Raw genomic sequence first — 25,534 nt, forward strand, 5'->3', positions numbered from 1 at the left:
CAACGGGGAGACTGGGGGTCCAGGAGACAAGGACGGGGCTGTCAGACTGGGGGTCCAGGAGACAAGGACGGGGCTGTCAGACTGGGGGTCCAGGAGACAAGGACGGGGCTGTCAGACTGGGGGTCCAGGAGACAAGGACGGGGCTGTCAGACTGGGGGTCCAGGAGACAAGGACGGGGCTGTCAGACTGGGGGTCCAGGAGACAAGGACGGGGCTGTCACCTGGCTTCGGGGCCCCCCGGCTGACGACTGATGGGCCGGGTCGGCTGATTCCCAGCCTTTCTTCCCCGACAGCGAGAACCATCTGGACCCGTTAGCCCCCGGGCCAGATGAGGGGCCTTAGGGGCCTCAGCTGACAATATGCACCTCAAGCCCTTCCCTTTCCTCAAGTGTCCCCCACAGGACCAGCTGCGGCGTGCAGGGCCCCCCAGAAACAGGGCGTCCCCGCCGGTCGCGAGGCCCTTTTCGGAACCCGGCCCTGCGAACTGCTCCCACGTGCTGACACGCAGGAACCGGACTTCTGGGTCGTGTGATGGCGAACCTCGCGACGACCGCCCCTTCGTGCGTCTGGGCCCCGCCCCCGAGGCTGCAGCCCGGCTCGGCACCGTCGAGCTCCCGGGCAGAGCGGCAGTGACCGAAGGTTCTCGAAGGTTCTCGCAGCGGCTCCTGCGCGGAGTCGAACCCGGGGCCGCGTCGGAGGCGGGGTGTGTGGCGCTCGGCTGCCAGGCCGCGGGAAAGGCTGCTGCGGCGCCGACCCGGCCACGGAGGCCTGACTGGACACACGGGGGCGACGGGCGCGGGGCCCCAGTTTAAGAACGAAAACCTCCCGGCACCCACGCAGGGCACCCGGCCCGCAAGATGGAGGCCGCCGCCTCCCAGCGGCCTTCGCGCTCTCCCGGGCGGAAGGGGCGGGGCGAGGGCGCAGCGGGGCGGGGCCGAAGACGCCGTCGGGGCGTGGCTCGCGCGTCCCATTGGGCGCTGGACGCCGGGGGCGGGGCTTGTCGCCGCCGCGCAGCCCGCCCCGCCCCGGGCCCCGCGGGGAACGTCGGAGGCGGCGGCGGCGGCGGCGGAGGCGGCGGTGAGCGCGGGGCGGGCGCGCGGGGCGGTGGCGGCTGCAGTTGGCGGCGGGCGGGCTGTGAGTGCCGTTGTGGCCGCCGCGGCGTCGTCGCCCGGGCTCGGGACGCGGGCTGGGGAAGGCGGCGGCGCGCAGGGTGGGCCCGGCGGGCTTCGGTCCCGTGAGGCGACGCGCCCCGCTCTCCTCGGGCCGCGGGGGGAGGGGCGGACCCCAAAAGGGACCTTCCCGCCGGGGACGTTTGCCCATCCGTGCCGCCCTGGGCCCCTGTCGCTGCTGCCCTGAACCCCCATCTCTGCTGAACTGAACCCCCATCTCTGCTGAACTGAACCTCATCTCTGTTGACCCCCGTCTCTGCTGCCCTGAACCCCATCTCTGTTGACCCCCATCTCTGCTGAACTGAACCCCCATCTCTGTTGATCCCATCTCTGCTGAACTGAACCCCCATCTCTGCTGAACTGAACCCCATGTCTGCTGCTCTAACCTCCGTCTCTGCTGCCCTGAACCCCCATCTCTGCTGAACTGAACCCCATGTGTGCTGCTCTAACTTCTATCTCTGCTGCCCTAAACCCCTATCTCTGCTGAACTACACCCTCATCTCTGCTGAACTGAACCCCATCTCTGCTGTCCTGAACCCCCATCTTTGTTTACCCCCATCTCTGATGAACTGAACCCCATCTCTGGTGCCCAGACCCCATTTCTGCTCTCCTGACCCCCATTTGTGCTGCCCAAACCCCCATCTCTAATGAACTGACCCCCGTCTCTGCTGTCCTAACCCCCGTCTCTGCTGTCCTAACCCCCGTCTCTGCTGTCCTAACCCCCATCTCTGCTGCAGTGAATTCCCCCTTGGGTGAAAGGAACCCCCGCAGATCTTTTTGTTGCTGTTAACAGCCACGTTGAGTTTGCCCATTGATATCATGGGCAGTCTGCAGCTGTCCCCGTCCTTCCAGGGACATCGCAGCCAGAACAGGACTCGTCCCCCCTCTGGTCTTATTTCATTTTTTTTGCTCTGTGGTCGTCTGCCGATTTACTTCCCAAACAGGGGGAGGTTGTAAGCTTTGATTGTTTAAAACACCTCCCACACCGAGGTCAGAGGCAGGCCTTGAGCCCAGAGCTGTTTTATTCAGAAGTCTTTTTAAAATAATCTAGACTGAACTGTGGGGAGGGACTCTGGTGGTATTTTATTTATCAAAAAACACAGTCGTCTCCCTCGGTACAGGGACCAGTCCTTTTTGTTTGTCAGTCTGCTTTTTACGTTGAGCGTCTCAATGCACGATTCCACATTGAACCATCTACTTGAGGATAAGCTGAACTAACCCCTGCCCTTGAGGGCTGTGTCTGCATTAAAACGGCACGGGAATGCTTTTATAAACCACCGTGCAAATTTTGTTGCAGGGCACGTCGACATCAGACCTTCAAGTACTGTTTGTGCCAAATCATTACTGCTTGCCACATGAGTCTAAATCATGATGGATGCCAAGTATGTCCTCTGCAGATGGAAAAAGCGATTATGGCCTGCAAAGGTGACAGTCGTTATTCTGTAATTTCAGGAATTAGAAATGACTTTTGGGTGACAAGTAAAATCTTTATCAGGAGATACCTAGGAGTTGCCTCAGTGAAATAACCGAGCTTGAACAGGTGGTGCCCGTATCTGTTGGCACTGGTTCTCTTTCCCTTTTAATGGGGTTTTGGTCTGGCGCTTACAAGGTTCTACTTCTGGAAGTGTCTCTTTTTTCCACAGTTAAAAAATGTTAATAGAGTCAGCTATAAAAAGACCTGTAAGGCTGTAAGTCAAGGAAATAGCTGGCAAGGAGCCCTGTGATAGTAAATGTTGGTAGGTGTCATGGAGGCTTTCTCGTGGCGCGGTAAAAGGAGCGCTGAACCGGAAGGCGGGAGTCCTGGGTCCTTGTCCTAGTCCCCACCACCAACCTCTCCTCCTTCAGTTTTCCTCTAGCTGTGAAACGGGATTGAACCCATGCTCTGAAATCCTGTGGTGTGTACGTTAGGAATTACCTGTGTTTGCGTTCATATGTTGCCTCTGTGCGTTGTCACCTGTTTTCTCGTGATAACAAGATTTCTTTGTTTTGTAACATAGGTTTTGGCCAGGACCGAGAGATCAACAAAAAATAAGAGAAAAAAGGAATTTTTTCTAGATGTTCAAATACTCTCTCTAGATGAAAAGTTAAGTGTTGTGCGTTGTTTTTTTTCCTTAAATATCCTTTTTTTTTTTAACCCCCGTATGGGATTTCTGATATGTCCAAAAAGAAGAAAAGTGAAGTCACACGTATCATTAATTCATTAGTGCTCGTAATCATCTCATGAGGAAAACAAGTTTTTATTTTATGTCTCTTTGGAAAATGGCTATCTGTACAAGGCATTCTGCGAGGTTTATAGAGAAAGCACTGCAAAAATTGAATAAATATAAATTATTACCTGAGATGATCTATCTCCTTGTGGTTAAATAGTGGTATTTCCTTTAATAGATTGGAGGCGCTTTTTTTTCTCCTGTCAGAAACCTGTATCTCCATCAGTTTTGAAATACATGGCTTTTGAGACTGTCACTCAATAGGGAACTCCTGTTCAGCATTCAAAAGGCACGGAGACCACGATCAGCACTATTGTGCTCTTGATGACCTGGCCCTGGGAAGCCCTAGACCACGTAGAACGATGCCAATTAAAATGCCCACAAGATTGTGATGGTGGCGTGTCTATCTGAGAATTCCCAGCTCCAAGCAGAGCGAGAAAACCAATCTAGCAATAGTTCCAGTCCTCATGGCGCTTGCCCCTGCCCCGCTCCTTCCTGGGAGCTGCATCTTCAGAGCTGCCTCCTAAGCTTACTTGGTCCCCAGCTCACACTTTCCCTGCGGCTGGGAAGGTAATTGAATACTTGAGTTTAAAAGGAAAGCGTATCCTTTTAAACTAAGACACACCTGCTGGGCTGTAAACAGCTTTTAGGGACATTATCATCGACTCTGAAAATCTAACAAAAGACTTATTTGTGCAGTTGAAAGTAAGATGTGCCTCATAAAAGTCACAATTTGAATTCATTTTTACTCTTAAATCCAGCCAACCTTTTTCTGTCTTAAAAGGAGAAAGAAAAAAAAACAAAACAAAAAACCACGTTCACCAGGGTCCTTGCTGCCTCTAACCTCAGGCATATGAATTCCTAGTTGGCTGTGACTTTTGGTTTGCATGGAAGGTTGAGAAGAAGGAAAATGAATTTAATTCCTTTCTCGTCTAAAGAAAAACATTTGAAAATGTTTGGCATTGGCTGGTGGTGTGTAATGGTTATTTCTGTCTCTGCAGAATGAAGGTGAAGAGCACAGGAGTTGAGATCCTAAAGAAGTCTCGAATTGAGGACATTGCTTCATTGTTAGGTAAGAGTGTATTTCTAAGTAACCGTTCAGTTTGGATGAAATACAGGACAGTTCCCGTTGACCTTTTTTTTCTCATCTCCATACCAGGGAATGTGAATTACCTGAGCAACAGAAGAAAAAACAGCTCACTTTCTTAAACTCTTCCAGCATTTGCCCTAGACCTGATTCTAATCTTGTTGCCCAGAAAGGCCAGTGGTGAGCACCGGGACCTCTGGTTTACGTCCGTGGTCTCTAGAGTAGACAAGGCAGAATGCATTTCCTTCCACAGAGAGAGGAAACGCCTTCCCCTTTCCCCCTTAGCTCATTTGCTATTAACCCTACGAAACGGTCCTGTTGCTGGCTTGGCTGGCGTGGCCTCTTACCACGGGCTGGAAAGCAGCTGGTTTTGTGTTTAAAATTCCGGCTCTGAACCCAGGGGAGGAAGAAAGAGTGGAGTCCCCAGTACCCAGCGCTGGTGGTTGCCGTTGTGTGTGGGTGCTGTCATAGGTGGGGTGGGGCAGGTGGGAGGTGGACATCTCTGCCTCCTTCCTTCCCAGTGAGTGTTCTCTGGACACACACTTTGCATTTTAGAGGTGAGGTTTCACGAGCCCAGCCAAGCCAGGGACGTGTCGTGCGTGTGCACACACACACACACACACAAAACCGACAGACATCAGTCACTCCGCTTGTCTAGTTGGAGTTAGCGAACCCAAACATAAAAAAAAAAATTGTTTTCTCTCTTCAAAATGGGATCGTTTGTTCCATTTACGGAGATGAGTTTGCTCTGTGAAAACATTGACCAGAATGCCTTCCGATGGTGTTTCTAAGATAAGGCCTGTTCTCGTATTGCTTCAGAAACGCAGCTATTGTTTCAAGCAAGATCCATCCCATAAGCCTCAGGCAGCGTCACCGCATCCTCCGAGTGCTGCCTTCATTGTTTGTTCAGATCGTGTTGGGGGGCTGCGTATTTGTGGGCGCCTTTAATATTAAAGAGGGGAAGGTGCTGTCTTGATGGAGGTATTATGCCTGCTGAGTGGCGACATGGCGTTCATCGTCTTGTTCAAGCACCTCGTCCCATTATCTGCGTGTGGGGATGAATAAATGAAAACACTGCAGCAGGGAGGCTGGGCTGGACTCTGAAGGCCCGCGATGCTTGTTTCTGGTGTTGAAAGGCCCTCGCGAGCAAGTGTTGAGAGTTGACCAGCCCACAGTGAGGCTTTTTAATCGGCAGTGCCGTGCCCCCTTCCCAGTCAAGCGTGCGTTGCCAGTGGAGCTCTTTAGGTACTTGGCATTGGGTTTTATTGACCCTGATGGCATTTGAAATTGTAAGGCCAGAGAGGATTCGCAAAACATTTGAATACGTTTTGCACGTGGTGTTGTTCTGTAACTTGGAAGACTTTATCTTTTTAACCGATAAGGTTAAGGTCACTGAATTTGTTCTTTGTAAACAAAAAAACCCCGAAGCCACGCAGGTGTGTAGCAATTGCTGTTGTCTTGTAGCCTCGTCCCCTTTTGGGAAAGTGTGGTTGTGAACTGTCGTTTCCCCTCATCACTCATTTGGTTCGGAAAACCCGAGATCAGAATTAGCATGCTTTTCTGGCCCTGCTGTGGTCGGCCATCACCGTCACCGGCCGTCACCATCACCTGCCATTGTCGTTTTCCATCCCCAGCCTCCCAGAATGAGGCCCTGGCCACACCCCTCCAGGAGCTCACCTACCGAAGGTCGCTTCGAGTGGCCCTGGATGTTTTGAACGAGGGAGCCAGTTCAAGTCAAGAAAGCCCTTCAAGGGAAGAAAGGGAGGCTCTGTCTCCAAGCAGGAAGCCCACGGACTCGGCCTCCTCGCTCTGTGGCTCCGACTCGGCCACTTTCCACCATGGAGACACGTCGGGCAGTCCCCGAGCTGGGAGGAGGGGGCGGGCCCAGCACAGCCGGTTAAGTTCACCCACTCCTGGAAAGGACCTCAAGTGCCCGGTGGAATCTGAGCAGGGGCCGGGGTGCGGTAGAAACCCAGAAGCCCCGCCGGCCCCTCCAGCTGCAGCTGGCTGTCGGGACGGAAGCAGGTCACAAACACACCGAAAAGCTTGGACTTGCCCAAGGAAGAGGGAGAGAAATAGTGCCCAGACGTCCAGCTTGCACCAGGACGTACCTTCTTCTGTCTCAGGGCGCGAGGAGGAGAAAGAGAGCGAGGAGAAGGCGGGCAGCCCCCCAGACCTGGCCTCACCCTCCAATGTCAGGGAGGATGAGGAATGCGCCAGGGCTGACAGGGGCAGCCTGGTGTCGCCAGCGGGGCCCCTCCCTGCACTCCCAGCCTCAAGAAAGATGGCAGGTGATGCCTGCCAGGAGACGGGGCCCCCCTGCCTGGGATACCCAGCCCGCCTGGACACCGGAGAACTCCCCGCGAAGAGGCCGCGCCTGGGGGGCCGCCAGAGGCCGTGTGTTGGGGAACCAGGGATGGGGCCCGCAGGGCCAGTGCTGCACCCCAGGCGGGGGCCCGTGGAGCAAGCTCCCGCCACCCACACGCTCAGCCCTCACTTCCCGGACCCTGAGGAGGCTGAGGAAGAAGGTAAGGGTCTCTCAGCTGAGAGACTGCAGTTGTGGTTTTGGAGAAGGGCCCTTGTGTATTTTTAACCGGACCCTAATGAGCTCGTTACCAAAATAGCCATGGAGCCGAAATTTCCTAATTCCTTCTGGCTCTTTTCTCCCACTGGGCTGTAATTACCTCAGCCTTTCCCAAATATTTGTACGTTTTTACTTTTGAACCAGAGGGATTGAGGAGGGGCCCACGGGAGAGAGTGACGGAGCGCTTGCGGGCTGTGCCGGCCTTCAGATGTGCCGCGGTGGTAACGCCCCAACGCCTCCTCCGAGGATTAACTCTTTTATTTGGGACTGTTGCAGAAGCAACAACGTTGCCATTAGATTGGGCAGAGATCTCAAAAGAGGTTACCGCACTTAAAAGGCCCCTGACTTTCGAGTAATTCCTGGGACGGTACCTTTCCGTGTGTCTGCAGCCCAGCGCTGGGCTTTTTCCCATTTTTGTGTTGTCTCACCAGACTTAGTTTTGAGATGCTAATTGAGAACTCTCAGTCCCTGCACAGCCTGGCGTCCTGAAACCCGCTGTCTGCACGCTGGCTGTAGGTGTCTCCTTAGCCCACGCTTTGTCCTTGGGCCGTCTCCTTAGCACGTCTGGAGGCTGCCTCTTCGCCGTTTGCTGAGGAGAAAGTAGCTACACCCCTGCTCAGCCCCACAGTTAACTCTGGGTTCCTGGTACCCTACTCCCCATATGTCTGAGGGATAAGCTGCGTCAGGACAAGAGGAATTCCCAACTAGAGGTCACTCAACTTACAGCGTTTTAGATTGCTGCTGCCTGTGTCTCCCTTTCCTTACGGACCAGAGGGGGCATTCTCTCTCTCTTTCTCTCTCTCTCTCGTTTGCAATATTTTCTTTAAAATGCACTTTAATGGAGCTGGGCCCCGTTGGAGCTTGGCTGTGTGAACCCCTTCACGCTGCTGGTCGTGTAGCACGGACGCCTTCCTGGCTGCGTCCCCAGAACGATGCAGTAACAGTCAAGTCTGCCATTGTTGACAGGCCGCCAGGCTTCAGAGGGCTCGGTGGAGTTGGGTTCCCTTCATTCCATCCTGGATGAGGACGAGGACGAAGAGCCCCCCAGAATCCTTCTCTATCACGGTAGGTGTGCTCGCAGCCGTCAGGACTACTTGGGGGAATTGCTACTATCCTGGACTGTTTTCTGACCTCCCCCCCCACAAGTCTTCTTCTGCAGTTTAGTCTCCTAAGTGACCTGAGACTTGGCAAGGGTCTTCGGAGGCTGCGTTCCTGCCTCTGTCTTAGCAATAATCTACACAAAGGGAGGGCTCCTGGGAGAGAATCCCTGCTGGAGCGGTGCTTCTCTCGGGGACAGGAGAGCCACAGGAAGGGGTGGGTGGCTTATCTCACAGCCGGGATCTGGGTGTGTGCCTGGGAGGCAGGATCTTCCCAAGCTCCCACAAGGAGCTGTTTGCCCCAGAGGAGGTTCTGAAGTGGCCGTGCACAGAAAGTCTGCTGTGCAAACTGCCTGATTCAGAACAATTTACGTTTTTAGACTTGCCGGCTAACCATTCCTTTTTTTTTTGGTTGGTGTGCCCTTTTTTTTTTTTTATGGAAACCCCAGTGGCATAGTGGTTAAGTGCTGTGGCTGCTAGCCAAAAGGTCAGCAGTTCATATCCACCAGGCGCTCCTTGGAAACCCTATGGGGCAGTTCTCCTCTGTTCTGTAGGGTCACTATGAGTCAGACCTGACTCGACAGCAACGGACGGGTGCCTTTTGTTAAAACATCTTTATTGAGCTGTAATTCACACACCATACAGTACATCAGTTAACTGTTTATCTTAACATAGTCTCGTCCGGTTTTTTGTTTTTACGTTTTTTTACCTTTTTGTCTTGAAGTAATTTTAGATTCACAGGGTGTCACAGAAACAGTATAGGGAGGCCCCAGGACCCACCCCGCTTGTTACCTGACTGTAGGACAAGGCCACAGCCAGGAGTCTGGCATTGGTACAGTCCACGGCGTGTTCAGCTCTCACTGGTTTCACACGCACTCTGTGTGCGTGTGCACGCACACGCGTGTGTACACAGTCTTACTACATGTGTCCTTTTTCCCCACAGTGCTTGAGTGCTTTCCCACCATTGTCTCAGCCTCCTTACAGCTGTGCCTCTCTGTTTTCTGCACCTAAATGTAGCTTGGTCTCCTGGCTGTTCTCGGTGGCCATTAGGTATTACTGCGGGGATAGGCCGCCACTTACTGAGTTGTCTTCCAGCCCACGGACTCTAGGTGGTCTTACGACCTGGGCATGCTGGTGGCTTACGTGTTCTTCTAGGATATGGTTTCCGTGGGGCCAGTGCCCGAGAACTGGGTTGGCTGGGCCCCCCGAGAAGGGACACCGCTTCCCAGAAGGGCTGTCACCTCCCTCACACTGCCCCCAGCAGGCCGCCAGGCTCACCCCAGCCTCGCACAACTAGGTGTTTGCTGTGGTCTCCTTGTTGGTAACTGGGAGTGTTCTTTGCTTCCATTTGGTTTTGGTTTTTACTAGTAAGGTGGGACATTTTCCTGAGTCTTTGTCCCCCGGCCTCTGAATTGCCTGTTCCTGTCCTTGGGCCCTTTGTCCTCCTGGGGCCTAATAGTTCTCTTCAACCAAATGCCTTCTCACCAGGTGGGCAGTAGCCCGCCCTCACGTTTGAGGCAAGCATTTTTCCCAGTTGGCCTCCCACTCCTCTTGGCCTTTTTTTCACTTTATAGACCTTCTTGTTTTTTTAAATAGCCAAATTTTGCTGCTTTCCTTTTTTCCTTCCATGTAGCGTGGTGTCAGAGCTGAGAGGATCCTGGCTCTCTGTGTCCGACCAGCCTCTGCTTTCTACGTGTTTGTCTGTTACTGGACTTTTTCTTGTTGTAACCGTTACCACACCACTATTTATTTCCAGAACTTTTTTACCCCCGAAACAGAAACTCTATGCCCGTTAAGCAATATCCTGCTACTTGATTTTTTTTTCCCGACATAATTTAAATTGTTTACTCGCTCTGGAAGTTTTTGGTAAAAAAGGCAGCTAAATTTTTTTGATACCTTTGTCGTTACCTTGTGATCATTTAGATAGTGATTTTCCCCCTTCTTTTGAGACCCCGATTTCTCAAACACGTAAAGCGCTTAGAAATGACACTCCTACGTTTGGGCCTGTCTTGGTGCCGTTGCTTCATTTCTGCGTTTGTGCCACATCTTTTTTTTATTTTTAATGTTTTATTTTGGAAAATTTTAGTTTTACGGCAGAGTAGCAGAGATAGTGGGAAGAGTGCCTGACTTTCCCTCAGGCGGCTTCCCCGAACGTCGGCGTCGTGCAACCACGGTGCCTTCGTCACCACTGAGAAACCAGCCTCACACCTGGCTCTTGGGGGGGTTGTTGTTCCTGTTTCATGTTCTCGTGACAGGTGGTTGGGCTCAGGTGGTAGGGCCTGCGGAGCCCTGGCGGCTCAGTGGTTAAGAGCTTGGCTGCTAACCAGAAGGTCAGCGGTTCCAGCCTACCAGCCGCTCCGTGGAAACCAGAAGGGCGGTCAGGCTCTGTCCTGTAGGGTTGCTCTGGGTCGGAGTCGACTCAATGGCAGCTGGTTAGCTTCGGTTTTTTTTAATGGGAGTTACAAGTGACCGTTCAAATTCTGTGGATGTTACTAAGTGAATTATATCAAGCTCAGGTTTGGACAATATCACGACGATCATGTTTTTTCAAGCTGTTGCACTTGGTGCTTGATATAGATTTGACTTGTTTATTCTTGTTTTGTTTTGTTTTTCTTTTTTTAATTCTAGAACCACGTTCCTTTGAAGTAGGAATGCTAGTCTGGCTTAAATACCAAAAATATCCCTTCTGGCCAGCAGTGGTAAGAACCTACCTCCTCCTCTGTCTCCTAAGAGCCAGCTCCTCGGGCCTCTTGAGTTTCCATTCTCTTTCTCCTGAATTCTTGATTATTTGGCAAAATGTTCCCGTTATTTTATCATTGTGGGAAAAAAATCGGTGGGTTTACAAACACAGTTTCAGGAGACACGTAACTAAATAAAGGGAGTTTAGTCATTTTCGCACAATTTGGTATAAGATTTGTAGGTCCTGTTTTAACCAAGTGGGCCAGAAAACCCTTCTGGAAAAAAAAAAATGCTCAAATATGCATCTCAAGCCCTCTGCCCCCCGCCCCCCCCCCCCCGCATTGGTTAGATTTTATGGTTGGGGTTAGTTGTGTGTGTAAGGACAGGTGTTTGAGATCCCAGCAGAGTGACAGGGTTGCCGTGAGTCAGAATCGACTTGAAGTCACACAGCAACAGCAGAGAGGAGTTCACAGCAGTCAGTGAGGTCGGTGCAGCCAGACTCTCAGCTTAGCTTCCTCTGGGCACCTGGAAGTTGCAGGCTCTTCACCTGAGTGTCTTCCAGGCAGCTGCCTCCTACAGTCGCTCTCCTTTGTGCTCTGCCCTTTATCTCCCCCTTCGTCCTCCCCCAGCATGGGCAGGCTTCCGACTGTTCTAGTTGCATCTCCTTAATTTTTGTTAAATATCATTAATTTTATCTAATTTAGATCCAAAAGGTATTTGCAACAGCTAAGAGAAACTTTTGTTGTTTTCATAAATCTCATCTCAGTCCCCAGTGGCTCCTTGCACATGACTGGCTATGGTTAGAGAAAACTGGAAGAGAAAACTGGAATCTGTACATAAATAAGTTAATAGGTTGAACATAGATGACGAGGCGGCAGCCTAGGGGTTTTAGGGACATCTCTGGGCCCGGTCGTGAGGCGGCTGAATTTATCAGGGCCCTGCTCTGTCCTCCCTTCTGGACTAGCTTCCCAGCGGGTACCCTGTCTTAACCCCCCGCGGTTGGCATCCCTTTCCTAGAGCTTTCTAGTCCTTTCCTCGAGTTCATTAGTACCCTGGGTCTCTGCAGGTAGCTGATATATAGGCTGTCCTTGCCCCGAGAGTTCACGGGTTGGCAGCCGTTCCTCTCGAGTGTGGCCGGCGGCCGGGGAAGGAGACCATGTGTGAGTCGGGTCGGGGCAGTGCAGGCTTAGCTCGCGTGTCCTGCGTGCCCTGGCCTGTCCTGTGTGCCCTGGCACGTCCTGAGCCCGCATTGCTCGTCCACAACATGGGGAGGAGAACCGCTGCTGAGCCCTGGGGAGAATTAATGGGACAGTTATGTAAAAAGACAGCTGGCAATAGAAGGTGCTGTCCTTGTTATTAAACAAACGAGGTTGCCCGATTCTGCTCCAGCATGACCACCTGGCAGTGACATGGGTGAATTGCTGGCCCATTTCTAAGGTTTTACAGTGCCAGACTTGGCCTGGGAGCCCCCACGTGATGCAGGCCACTAAGTGCTAGACAGCTAACCCAAAGGTTGGTGGTTCAAACCCACCCAAAGATGCCTCAGAGAGAGGCCTGGTGATCTGCTTCTGAAAGATCGCAGCCTTGAAAGCCCTGTGGAGCAGTTCTGCTCTGTCCCGTGGGGTCGCCGTGAGTCGGGGTGGACCAGACGGCACCTGCCAGCAGCAGACACTGCCTGGGCCACACACACACACCCTCCCACACCGGGTCGCCGTGAGTCGGGGTGGACTAGACAGCACCTGCCAGCAGCAGACATTGCCTGGGTTACACACACACACCCTCCCACACTGGGTCGCCGTGAGTTGGGGTGGACTAGACGGCACCTGCCAGCAGCAGACACTGCCTGGGCCACACACACAGCCTCCCACACTGGGGGTTGCCTCTCTTAGGTATCGGGTATTTACTGTAAAGCTAAGGGGGGCGATGTTGGGGAAAGTAAAACCCATGACCTCGCCTTTGTTCTTGACACTTGTTTTCTCGGATTTGCCAACAGGTCAAAAGCCTCAGGCGCCGAGATAAGAAGGCGAGTGTGCTTTTTATCGAAGGAAACATGAACCCAAAAGGGAGAGGGTAAAAACTGCTGTGATCTACTTTTCATAAATGGCCCCTGTGCTTCGGTTCCCAGGTGTAGGCTGAGGGAGCCCATGACCACGGGTGGGGGAGGCCTGCGAGCAGGAGCCCCGGCCCCAGCACTCCCGGGTGTAGTGTCTCAGGACTCCTTCTTCCCAGAGGAGCAGTGCAGACAGTGGCTGTAATTAAAGGAACTGGCTGGACGCCGAGATTTTGAAAACTGCCGACTGTGAAAGGCAGCCGAGTCAGACACCCGTAGACCCCTCACAGTACAGCTGGCCCCAGTCGGCAGGCAGCGTTTCTGCCCCGTGGGGTCTTGCTCTTTGGCTACTTGGCCGTAATGCAGGGCTGGGTCTGGGGCTCAGTGCCCGTGGCCGCCTTCCGATGACAAGCCTTTGTGGGTCATAGGCAGGTCACTCAGTTTTTAAATTTATTGTGGCCACGTTTTATCGTACCCGTTGCTGTCCAGTTGATTCCAACTCATAGTAATGGGTACAATAAAACGTGGCCACAAAAAACGTTTAGAACAGTGAGTGACCTGCCAGTTGTTTTCCGCCAGGCTGTTAATTATGGAATGAAGACAAACACGTCAGCCCACATACAGCAGGCTTTATGATGATAGCATGGCACGTCCCTGAGCCCAGCAGGGGTAGTGGGTGTTCCCTGCCCCTCTGGCTAGTCTGGAGCCCTGGTGGCGCAGCAGTTAAGTGCTCTGCTGCTGACCAAAAGGTCGGCGGTTCAAATCCACCAGCCGCTCCTTGGAAACCCTGCGGGGCAGTTCTCCTCTGTCCTATAGGATTGCTGTGAGTCGGAATCAACTCTACAGCAGTGGGTTTGGTTTTTGGTTTTGCTGGCTAGTCTAGGTTGCCACTGCCTCCTGCTGGTGACTGGGGACGTGATGTCCAGAGAGCAGTTCCAGACCCCGGTTCCCAGGGTGTGCCCTCCAGCTGCCTGTCCCCAACTGTAGACCAGTCACATCCTTCCCCAAGGGCGCCTTCTTTGCCAAATGTCCCTGCCCCCACCGGCAGCACCTGGCACCCCAGGCGCCCACCAGCGTGTGGCTTCCCTGGGCAGCTGAGGAAACAAGAGAGACAGTAGCGATTGATGAAGAAACTGGGGCTGTTGGAGGCCCCCGTGGGCCCTCACTGTGACCAGAGGAAGGGAGGGACTGCGTTTAGGCCCACGGTGTGCATCCTTGCTAACTCTGCCCTCTCTGCCCGCTCAAGCATCACGGTGTCCCTGCGAAGACTGAAGCATTTTGACTGCAAAGAGAAACAGACACTGCTGGTAGGTGGGGTGTTGTCTCCGTTTGCTTCTTTCCATGGCTTACTTGGTGATTCGTCTGTTTGTCCTAAGCCCTGGTGGCTCAGTGATTAAGTACGTGACTGCTAACCGAAAGGTTGGTGGTTTGAATCCACCAGCCATTCCTCAGGAGGAAGATGTGGCAGCCTGCTTCTGTAAAGACTGTAGCCTTTGAATTCCTATGGGGCAGTTCTGCTGTGTCCTACAGGGTCGCTATGAGTTGGAATCAGCTCAGCGGCAGTGGACTTGGTTCGGCCATTTGTCCTCTGTGCAGCTTGTGAAAGCCCCTTGCTCACGTATCTGTGGGTGAGGTGCCATGTGAAGTAACGTCTGTAGGGGGTTTTGCCTGTGCCTGGCTCCGGGCAGTCACTTCTGGGGATACTGGCTTGAATTCTTACAGCAACCTGGGAAACCTGCCGGCCACACATTCCCATTCTGCAGGGGAGGAAACCGAGGCTTTGGCGAGGAGGACCTGTGCCCAGGGCCACAGTGAGGCGGCAGAGCCCAAGACGAAGGCAGCTGCCTATGCTGGCCGCCACTTAGTAGCCTGTGGCACGGACGCCTTGGGCCCTGATCCGCCCTGGGGTGTTTGAAGGAAGCCTGAGCGTCCACAGACTGATTAGGGAGGGACTCGGAAGAGCTGCCTTCCGTGCCTTTTCTTGGCTGACGTCCCCCTGAACCTCTCATCAGCCTTTCGTTGTCTGCTGTGTTGATGTGTGCCCCGTTCAAAAATGTCTGCCCTGACTTTGGAAACACTCGTTTTTGTTGTTCCAATTTTCCATCAAAAAAAAAAAAATGGAGGCTGGGTAGATGAGGGCTCATTGAGCCACCACCTGAACACACCAACTTCCAGCGTGAGGTTTGGGGGTCGGCTTTTCCTGGGCTCAGCAAGGTCCTTCCTGTTGGAGAAGCATTTGTTCCCGTGGCTCTGGCCAACGAGGCTGTAAGTGCGGCTTCTGGGAGCCTTTGCCCCCCTCCCACGGGCGGGCGGGCTGTGGTTTGTCCGAGGAGTTCATGGGTGCTGCTTTTCACAGCAAGACTGTGTGCACTGGGTTTGTGTGGGGTTTTTGTTTTTGTTTCAAATGTTTAACTCTCTGGAAAGTTGATCCCTAAATAGTACCTCAAGTTTTTACTTTCAGTCTGGTGTTTCTGGAGCTTCTTGTGGTGGAAGCCCTAGTATGTGCCTGTGTCGTCTGCCCAAATTAGTTACCATGGTTCTAACCTGTAACCAGCTGTCAGCACCCCACTCCAGTCAGATGCAGGGTAGCCAGTGGTGGCGTGGGGAGGGGGCCGGAGGCATCCATGTTCCCGAAACACGGATAAAGGGCCCCCCTGCGAGCTCGTCATTCCATTCCCAGGCTGCAGCTACACTCGGTTGACTCAGTGGCCTCTACTCTGGGGCTCTGAAACGCTCCCCAGAAATGAGGGGGCAAGGAAAGAAGGACTCTGTTCGCTCTCAGCCGCGCGTCCTGAACACAACACAAGTGTGTTTTGTCACAAAATGGTCAGGTTACAAGAACATGGCACATCGGCTGTGAGACTCCCAAAATGCTCTAGAACGCAATGTCTCTCCTCCCCGTGAAGCCAGGCGCATGGGGGTAGTGAAACGCTGAGGTTTTAGGGGACAGTAGCGGCAGTTGCGTAATGGTGCAGCACTCGGCTGCTAATGGGAAGGTTGTCCGCTCAAACCCAGCCAGCAGCTCCTCGCGAGAAAGACCTGGCACCTGGGAAACCCTGTGGGGCAGTCCTGCTCTGTTACGTGGGGTTGCTGTGAGTTGAAGTTGACTCGATGGCCCCTGCGACAGTGACAGTAGACATCACCTGGAGGAGTAGCCTTGGGAGAAGCCTGTGGGCTCTGGGCAGCCAGGGGCGCCGTGGCCTGGTTCTTGGTCTGTTCACTTGGTGTGAGGAATGGACACCTCAACAGCCCCCGCCGATGCCTCTGTCTGGCTTCCATTCTAGGATAAAGCCAAGCAGGACTTCGAGCAGGACGTTGGCTGGTGCGTGTCCCTCATCACTGACTATAGAGTCCGCCTAGGTATGTGGGGCCCCAATGGGGGATGGGATGAGAGCTGGGCCACTCTGCCCGTGTGCCCGATGAAAGCCCCTCCCTATTACTGGGTACACACAGGAGGTGCTGATGGGAATATTTAACTGAGCTGCCGTTAGTAAGCCGGCTCGGTTTTTTCGGGTCACCCAGGAGGCCCGCACCCCAGATGCTGGCTAGCTGTGGCCTGGGTGGTGGAGGCTGCATCCTCACTGGGAGGCGTGGAAGGGGGTCTGGCTTGGTCTTGGCCTGGAGAGCCCAGGACGGGGCCTCGGGCTGTCGGGCTGGAAGTGCTTCTGGGGCCTCCTACATGTCACCGTCCCCACTCTCCGTCCTCTGCAGGATGTGGCTCTTTCTCTGGCTCCTTCCTGGAGTACTACGCTGCTGCTATAAGTAAGTCTGCACCTGTGGCTGGCTTTCCAGCCCTTTAGAAACAGCTGCCCTCCCGCTCTGGGCTCAGAACCCTTCCCCCTGTTACTTGTTGACAGCACAGGAATGGCCTGGCACTGCAGTTGTGACAGGGGCAGATGACTGTGGTTCTCAGCAGGGGTGGAGGCTCTTTTCTACTTTTCAATGGAAGGGCAGAGAGAGTGGGGTCTGTTTGAGGAGAGACCAGGAATCCTGTCCAGGGAGGTCCCCTGGGGAACATGAACAGTCTGCCCTCAGGTCACCCCAAGGGGCATGGCAGCGTCTCAGCTGCCCCAGCACTGCCACCCCATACTCCTGGGCTTGGGCTGGCCTCCATGTGGCAAGCGCCAAGGCACCAGCCCACGGCTGAGTAGCGGTACTGTGACTTCAGCGTGGGCCGCCCTGCCCTGTGCATCCTGCAGGCTACCCCGTGAGGAAATCCATCCAGCAGGACGTCCTGGGGGCCAGGTTCCCCCAGCTGAGCGGGGGGGACCCTGAGGAGCCAGAGGCAGAGAGCCCCCTGGGCCGGAGCCATCGCTGCCGGAAGGTCCTCCCGGACCGGTCACGGGCAGCACGGGACCGAGCCAACCAGAAGCTGGTGGAGTACATTGTGAAGGCCAAGGGTGCTGAGAGCCACCTGCGTGCCATCCTGAAGAGCAGGAAGCCGTCCCGGTGGCTGAAGACGTTCCTGAACTCAGGCCAGTACGTGACGTGCGTAGAGACGTACCTGGAAGACGAGGAGCAGCTGGACCTGGTGGTGAAGTACCTGCAGGGCGTTTACCAGGAGACGGGCAGCACCGTGCTGACGCGTGTCAACGGTGACCGTATCCGCTTCATCCTGGATGTGCTGCTTCCTGAGGTAGGGGCTGCTGCCCGGGGTGGGGGCTCTGCTGCCCCGGTGGGGGAACTGCTGCCCAGGGTGGGGGCCCTGCTGCCCTGGTGGGGGCCTTGCTGCCCTGGTGGGGGAACTGCTGCCCAGGGAGGGGCCCTGCTGCCCCGGTGGGGGAACTGCTGCCCCGGTGGGGGAACTGCTGCCCGGGGTGGGGGCCCTGCTGCCCCGGTGGGGGCCCTGCTGCCCCGGTGGGGGAACTGCTGCCCCGGTGGGGGAACTGCTGCCCTGGTGGGGGAACTGCTGCCCAGGGTGGAAGAACTGCTCCCCGGGGTTGGGAACTGCTGCCCGAGGTGGGGCTGCAGCAGCTGACATTGAGGTAATTGCCTGGAAGTTCAGGGGCTTTGAGGGAGGGGACCATGGCATGTTTGCATCTGCTGAAAAGACAGCATCAAAGTGCTTTAGCTCAGTAATTGTGGGAAACTTCACATTTGACAGAGACGAGATGGGGAGGCTCTCTGTGCCTGTTCCTGGCAGGAGAAGGCTTTCCCTCGTGGTGAAGCTCCTCTTCTCCTCCCCCTATTGTTGTAGAAAAAAACTCAAGCTTACGTTTTAATCCATAAATATTTCAGTGTGTATGTCTGAAACTGGGGTCCCACATGGGGCAGTTCTGCTCCCAGGGGACACTTGATGTCTGGGGACATTTGTGGTTGTCACAACTTGGGGGTGGGTGCTACTGGCATTGAGTGACTGGAGGCTAGCAATGCCGCTCAGCACCGTGCGGTGCACAGGATGCCCCCACCCGTGTCAGCAGTGCCGAGGGAGAGACCTGGTATAAAATTGCCGCCGTTAGTAGCTGTGGAACCGACCCCCGACTCCTGGCAACCCCATGTGTGCAGAGCAGAACTGCACCGCATGGGGATTTAAGGCCGTGACCTGTCAGAAGCAGATCTCCAGGCCTGAATGACCATAAGGATTTTTGTAAATTTTTGAACACAACTGCAATACCATTTTTCCAGCTAAAAACAGTAGTGATGATTCCTTAGTATCAGACAGCTATTGGGGATTCAGATAACCCCCACCAGGTCTCATCTTTTACCTTTGTACAGTAAACTTACAGGTTTTCAGAAATGGCGCTCCCTAGTTGGAGGACCTGCCATTTATTCTCTGCTTTGAACGTGAGTTGGACTTTGGTCTCTAGTTCAGAAGATAACACTATTGCCTTAAACCAGAAATTTCATCACAAGCTGGGGTTTCGTGGATCCGGTACTATCAAGTGGGACTGCGTGCGATTAAACTGGCTGAGTGCACGTGCCTCAGGGTTGGCGTGGTGCTGGGCTGGCCCTCCGGGTCCCGCCGCCGCCCTTCAGCCCCGTGTGCCCTCCTGCAGGCCATCATCTGTGCCATTTCTGCGGTGGACGCAGTAGATTACAAGACGGCCGAAGAGAAGTACATAAAAGGACCATCTCTCAGCTACCGGTAGGCTGCCGCGAGCACTGTCTCGAACCCTGTCGTGCAGGATTTTAGAAATCTTAGAAAATTAACTCAGGTTTGTCACGTGTAAATTCGTTTAGTTTATCCCAAGGTAGTCGTGGCAAGGCACGCAAGTAATACCTCATAATATTAATTTCAAACCAGAGAATCAGAATTAATAATTACAATTATAGTGTTAGTTTAACGGTTAGAGTCCAAATCTTTAGCCTTCAGGCTATTTTTATCTCTAATGAGAAGCCTCTGGAGGAAGGCATAACTCCAGCTTGAACTTGGTGGAGGTCGCTCGTAGCTAGGGTCTGAGGTCGGAGGTGCAGACAGGATCTCAGTTCCAACTCTGCCTTCTCTCAGTGAGCGAGCAGAAATTCAGGGTTTATATGTGAATTTTTCACCTTGGTTCCACATGACAAGGGCCAGTGTGACGTCAGAGACTGCTATGTTATGTGTCTTCTCCAGGGTTAGAGAGTAGCCGAACGATCCACGTTCTTGTCAAGGTTAGAGATCAGGGCAGTTGTTTAGATCTGTGTTGTGTTCTCTTGTGTCACAGCATGCCGGGTCAAAGTGAACTTAAAGTACGTTGTTTACCTTCTTCACACGCCTCACATGGGTTTGTGTTTCTGTGTCTGCATTCAGAAATCTCCTAATTAACTTTTTCATGACGTACAGGTTTCTAGTGACTTCTAGTTAATGTTAGAGAGCCTCACAAAGTAGATATATTTTTAAGTTCATATCATGAGTGCTTATAACGTGTTTTGAAAGCATAACAGGGATTTGGAGTCGTTATAGAAACATACAGAACAAGCGCGTTTTGCAGTTATCCACAAAGGCCCTTACTTCCATGCATACTTACAGCTTTGGCTCAAGGCGTCCGTGCTCACCTCCACCTCACCAGGCGGTCCGGGTACCTGACCGCCACATGTGCTACAGAAACTCAGAAACGCCCCTCCGTATCTGACAGAGCAAGCACTGCACAGACCCGATCACCGACGAGCTGGGCAGAGCTGCACCCAGGCCAGGTCCCTGCTCCCCACGGCTCGGCCCGATGAGCCCCCGTGGGACCAGCCTGCACTGGAGTGTGGTACAGAGGGCTGGCCACTGGACACGTGCCAGGCTGCGTCCGTTAATCTCTTGTTGCAGGTGTTTTGGACTTTTCCCCTCTTGCGCATCCCCATGGCTGTTCAAGAAAAGACGGCCAGCTCATGGGGTGGCAGTCACTCGGGTGGTTTCTGCTGGACAAAATGAAGCTGTGAGCAAGATGTCTCTCTTGCATCGGGGCATTTGGCTGCCCTCGGGTTTTTGGCCCCAGAGCCCTAATCCTGTCTCTGGGCACGCTGCCAGACGTGTGGGAGTCAGGCGGGGCCACAGCGCGGCTGCTGTGAAGACCTAGTGTGACTCACAGGACAGGGTCTCTGGCCAGGGCAGCACGCCAGGCCAGGGAGACACGTGGTGGGCCACCCTGGCTCCTGTGGAAGCCCAGGTTCCGTCCGAGGGGCAGGGACTGCGGCCACAGCGAGCAGGGCAGAGCCCATCGGATGAGCCAGCAGGGATGCGGGGGGCACGGTGGTGTTGGGGAATCTGTATCTCAGGAAGGCTTCCTGCCAGCTGTCCACAGAAGACTTAATCTGGCTTCATTTGCAAGAGTTTTAACCCAGCTAGATTTACGGAGCGAGAAGGACCTCTGGAAAAGAAGCTTGCCATTTCTGTCCCTGGATCTTAGCAGTCTAGCCTGACGCCCTTCGATACACAAATACAGAAATGGCGTCCTGGGAGGAGGGTCCGCAGCCGAGACAGCTCACCTCCTGGCCAAGGTCTTCTCTTCCTGCCTCCTCTCCTTTGGGGGACTTTTTTTTTTTTTTTAACCATTCTACACCGATGGTTGCAATGCTTCGTTTTAATGATTTTCCTTTTGGGAGGAGCTACTGTGCAGGGCTGCCAATATCCAAAAGCCTTCTGAGTCCTTCGTAGCTTTACTTGCTGTAAAAATCTCAGATGAGCTGTGTGAGATGATGTGCAGGGCCATGATGGAGAAGTTAATTAGGGTGAACACACAGCCCACCGTTTTATTACATGGGGGACGTGGTCTAAATACCATGATTAGGATACGACGCCCACGTGTGACCTCTGTCCCCAATTCCAACTTCAGTTTTACAGTTGGCGTCGGGGAGCCGTCTGCGGATGTCAGGGCTCTCCTTTTTCATGTTTGCCCTCGTCCTGTCAGTGAGTGATTGCCTTTCAGGAGCGTGCAAGCCCAGCTTCACCTCCCCCTGCACTGCAGGATTATACTGGGGGCAGTTCTTGTCTTGTTGCCACTGTTGTGTCTTTTATGGCTCTTTTGTATTTTTCTCTGTCAAGTCAGCTCGTTCTCGTTTATTTCGTCTGTCATTGAGGGTTTTGCCAGACTAAGCTTCCAAGCTGAGGTCCCTGTTTGTGACTTCTTTATCCTGAGGCACTGCTTACTCCTGAGAGGGTCTGATAGCTGAGCAATTCTAATAACTTGTTTTTTTTTGTAATCGTCGTAAAAATATCTGTAACAGAGCATTTGCCAGCTCTCCATTTTCCAGGTGTACAATTTAGTGACATCTGTCGTGTTAATCACCTCTGTGTAGTCACCACCCCTAAACCTTGCCACGTTTCCTGTCACCATAAACGGCCTTAAATAACTCTCCTTAACAGGGAGGTCACTGGGTAAGGACAATTTGACGTTGCATGCTTTTTAAGACAGGATGACGGAGTACTAAAATCAGGTGTCCATTTTGTTTTCTGAAGGGAGAAGGAGATATTTGACAACCAGGTCCTGGAAGAACGGAGTCGTCGGCACCGGTAACGGAGCTGCTGCCCCGCCATTCCTGGCACCCCCAGGGCGTTTTGTTAGCAAGAAGCCCTGTCTGTGTGGACTCTCAACTGCTCTCTGTTGGACATGAATACGTTCTGGACCGTGGGAGACACGGGAAGGTGTGTGGCTCCTTCTTGATTGTGTCTGTGGGTTCCTGGTGTCACAATGTCCTGTCTCTACAGGTCGGCAAAGCCAGTGTTGTGAGCACGCTCAACACCTGTTCTCTTCTGCCTGGTTTTAGAAGGAACAGTTCCTGGAGTGTGTTTAAAAGGATGTGATAGCATTTTGTGTATTCGCGAGTTAACAGAGGGTGCACGTTGACCATTTTTATGTTAAAAAGCAGAGCACCTGTCCATAAGAGCCGGTGTAATCTCTATGCCATCAGATATTAAACAGCAGGAGTTGGAAGTGTCTGCTATATATATGTAGCTTGAGAAGCACCAGTTTATTTTTCCACTTTGTTCCCCTTTGTGTGTGGTTTTCCCTTCAGGTAGTTCTGGAATTTTCTCTCCCACTCCTATATATATTTTTGAGGGAAAAAAAAATCTTTGTAAGAGGTGGAACCAAAGACAAGTTGCTGTTGTGCTTTTGTGTTTGCTGTGGCCACTCGTCCAGGAGAACAAACTGAAAAACAAATCTCTTCCTGGTGGCCTTTCCCTGTAGTCCCCACGTGAGCGAGCGGGTCTCTGTGCCGGCCATGCCGAGGGAGCCCCAGCACACTCCTCTCACTTGACTCCGTATCCATGTGAATTCCCCTTAGGACTGTGTCTGTCCTCGGCAGCTGAGCGGCATCAGCACACCGTCCGGGTCATCTTGCTAGATAGCTGTAATGGCGTCCTGAGGTGGCCACCACCCCTCTTAACGGTGGCCACAGTTATTGTGTGGGCAGTTCGGCCCCTTGGCCTAGGGCTGTGGGGTCACACGCCGCGGGAGGAGCAAGCACCGTGTCCTGGGCTTGACACCTTCGGGAACAAGGCCCTTTGTTTGGAGCCAGGCTCACATGCCCTCCCCAAATACAAGCAACAGGCCCCCGTGCCCTGGCCAGAAGGCCTCCGTGCCCCAGGTGCCCAAGTTTAGGTACATGCCACCACCAGTTAGCTCTGTGAGGGCCCACAACTCGGTTTACCTCAGCCAGCCTTCAGACATGGTTCTAGACATGCTGTTACCGGTCAAGGTGACAAACCAAGGAATCACCTGTTCTAAGCCGGTGCAAGGCTTCGCATGGAAGTCGTCGTTGGCGAAGTTAGTTTTCTGACCTGACGTGAGCATGAAGGTGAGCACCTCTCACCAGCCGGCCAGCTGCACCTCCCCTCTTGCTGTTTTCAGTTTTCCCTCCCCTGCTGTGAGGTGCCTGTCAGCCGATGGGTCTGTGCGAGGAAGGTGCCTCTGCGTTTCTTTTTCACTCGGCAGCAGCATCTGCAGTGGGAAACCAGGAGGAAACGCTAGTTGGAGTGGGGGCCTCGCTGTCCTAAGGCGTTGCTGTCTGAGGAGGATATTGGCAAGGATGACCACGGGTCCATCAGAGAATGAGGCGCCCTCTAGGTTTCCAGGGAGCGGCTGGGAGCGCACCCGCTGCTTGCCAACATCAGCGCACCCAGAATGGTCACATCTGAGGAAACGCAGATCCAGGGCTGGCCTGGCATTCTGCCCACCTTTGCCCGTGGTCCCACTCAAATCATCCGATGGTGTCAGGAGGAGTGAGTGTGCAGGCTTCCCCGTCGAGCTTCTCCCCCATTGCCAGGCTTTCTGTCATGTCTGAGGCCGCCACACGAACCACAGAGGAGCCCAGGCAGGCTGGACCCAGGGGCAATAAGGCTCGCAGGTAACGCATGAGTCTGAAGCTGTGATGGGTGGCCCTTATTGGCACCTGGCCCAGCACAGGTGACTCTCCTGGGACAGAGGAAGAGACCCCTCCACCCACCGCCGGAAGAGGATGAGGACACAAACGTGCTTCCTCGTGGAGAAATTCCAGACCGCTCAGCTCACAACCGGCCACGTTTTGACAGGAAGCTGGCTTTCCCCAACTGAATTGGTTAATGATAAGAGTAGCTGGCACGTACCGTATATGCGACGTGCTCGTGGTAGGAAATGTCTTGGTGGGTTTGTGGAAGCTGAGCGGCCAGTGCGCGGCCGATTCCATTCCTGTGACGTATTTTTATATCTTCATCTTTCTGCTTATCCTTAGCGTGTTCTTGCAGTTTGATTGTTGGATTTAATTCTTGAAACTGGAATTAAATGCCTTTTTAGAGCTCTGGCCTGTCTTTTTTAGCCCCCAAACGCGTTCTGCCTCAGCAACGGGGATGTCCGTGATAAAGCCGTTTCTCAGCATGAATTTAGGAACTCAGACTGACCTTCTGGTCCCTGGGGTGCTGGGGGGCGGCGGGGAGCACTGATCCCGTGGCAGTTCCACAGGCACCTGGGAAACATTTCCTTATTTCACAGGTTGGATTCAGGGAGGCTGTTTAAGCAGCCTGAGTAGAGCAGACATATGTCAGGTAAAAAAATTATCAAAGTGACACACACAGCATTAATCAAACGTGCTAAAAGGCCTCCATGTACAGGCCCCTACCCCACCTCCCAGTCCTGGGCCGGAAAAGGTACTTTCAGCTCTTTCCGTTTTATGTTTTTTGTGAGGTCTGGGGTGTTTAAGCCTACCCTTAGGCCGTTGGAGTTGGCACTGGGGGGGTCTCCCTCAGTCGTGGGGGTGCTGTCTGTTTATGCTTCGAATTGCAGGTAGGACTGTCGATTGGGAAGTCAGATCAGTTGACCTGATTAGCATGTGAAATAAGGAATGTTCTGGAAAGGCCCGAGAAGAAACTGGCCGAGTACTGGTCCTTTCAGGTGGTCAAGGCCTGCCCAGGGTAGCTGGTGTCACTTGGCTGCTTCTGTAGGAAAAAGCGCCAAGAAGACAGACTTGACTCAGCATGCTGCAGGGGGTGCTGTCCACAGGCCACCCGCCCACTGGCTTGGGCCCTCCTGCTGGGACAGGCCTCTACCCCCACAAGAACCACCCTTCCCCCATCTGCCTCGAGACTCCCCACCCTTCATAGCAACCAGCACGCACATCTCCATAGCGACCGTTTCACTCCACCCACCTCACCTGACAACTGGATCCCCCACACCTGGGTCTCCCACCCCACCACTGCTGACATGAGGGCCAGGTCCTTCCCTGGGGCAGGGCTGTCTTGTGCACTGTAGGGTGTTGAGTGTTGAGCAGCATGCCTGGCCTCCACCCACTCGATGCCAGTAATACTCCCCGAGCTGTGACAACCACAGATGTCCCCAGACATCACCCAGTGTCCCCTGGGGGCAGAATCACCCTGGGTGAGAACCCCTGGGTTAGGGGATCCCGTTGACCCCAAGAGACTGCATCCCATAATCACCTGACCTGACGTCCTAGGATGCTGCACACATCTGAATCCACACACTGAGTGGGGAGGAGAAAGGGCGTGAAGGTCCTTCTCTCTCCTGCTTCTGTATCTTGGTTCCTCCAGGATCTTTGTGTGGTGTAACACCTTTCTTCCCCATCTCTGCTTGTTCCCTTGCCTATGTAATCTCTTACATCTCAAGAGAGATTGAGTCAAAACGCACCCTATGCGAATACTGCCTTATTAGCATGACAAAGACATCCCAAATGGGATTATAACTACAGGTATAGAGGTTAGGATTTACAACACATTTTTGGGGGACACCATTCAATCCATAACAGTCACACAGTGAAGTCCTGGTTGA

General features: G+C 53.6%; 1 protein-coding gene across 4 annotated transcripts; it reads left to right on the forward strand.

Annotated features, from left to right (window-relative positions):
• The first annotated feature begins 1,005 nt into the window (after positions 1 to 1,005).
• Positions 1,006 to 24,050, forward strand: PWWP3A (PWWP domain containing 3A, DNA repair factor). Of its 4 annotated transcripts, XM_049876146.1 has the most exons (14): positions 1,006 to 1,076; positions 2,466 to 2,593; positions 3,166 to 3,251; positions 4,377 to 4,447; positions 6,097 to 6,990; positions 8,013 to 8,111; positions 10,772 to 10,842; positions 12,816 to 12,892; positions 14,119 to 14,179; positions 16,157 to 16,232; positions 16,584 to 16,634; positions 17,072 to 17,508; positions 18,869 to 18,957; positions 21,736 to 24,050. In XM_049876146.1, exons 2-14 carry the CDS (start codon positions 2,537 to 2,539, stop codon positions 21,791 to 21,793), a joined length of 2,127 nt encoding a protein of 708 aa, XP_049732103.1. In that variant the 5' UTR covers positions 1,006 to 1,076; positions 2,466 to 2,536; the 3' UTR covers positions 21,794 to 24,050. The 4 variants fall into 4 exon arrangements, with proteins under 4 accessions (XP_049732103.1, XP_049732107.1, XP_049732104.1 ...); XM_049876150.1 differs by lacking the exon at positions 6,097 to 6,990; XM_049876147.1 differs by lacking the exons at positions 1,006 to 1,076; positions 3,166 to 3,251 and having other exon boundaries at positions 2,505 to 2,593.
• The last annotated feature ends 1,484 nt before the right edge of the window (positions 24,051 to 25,534 follow it).

The sequence above is a fragment of the Elephas maximus genome, chromosome 3 (genome assembly GCF_024166365.1).
Source record: "Elephas maximus indicus isolate mEleMax1 chromosome 3, mEleMax1 primary haplotype, whole genome shotgun sequence".
Taxonomy (NCBI): domain Eukaryota; kingdom Metazoa; phylum Chordata; class Mammalia; order Proboscidea; family Elephantidae; genus Elephas; species Elephas maximus.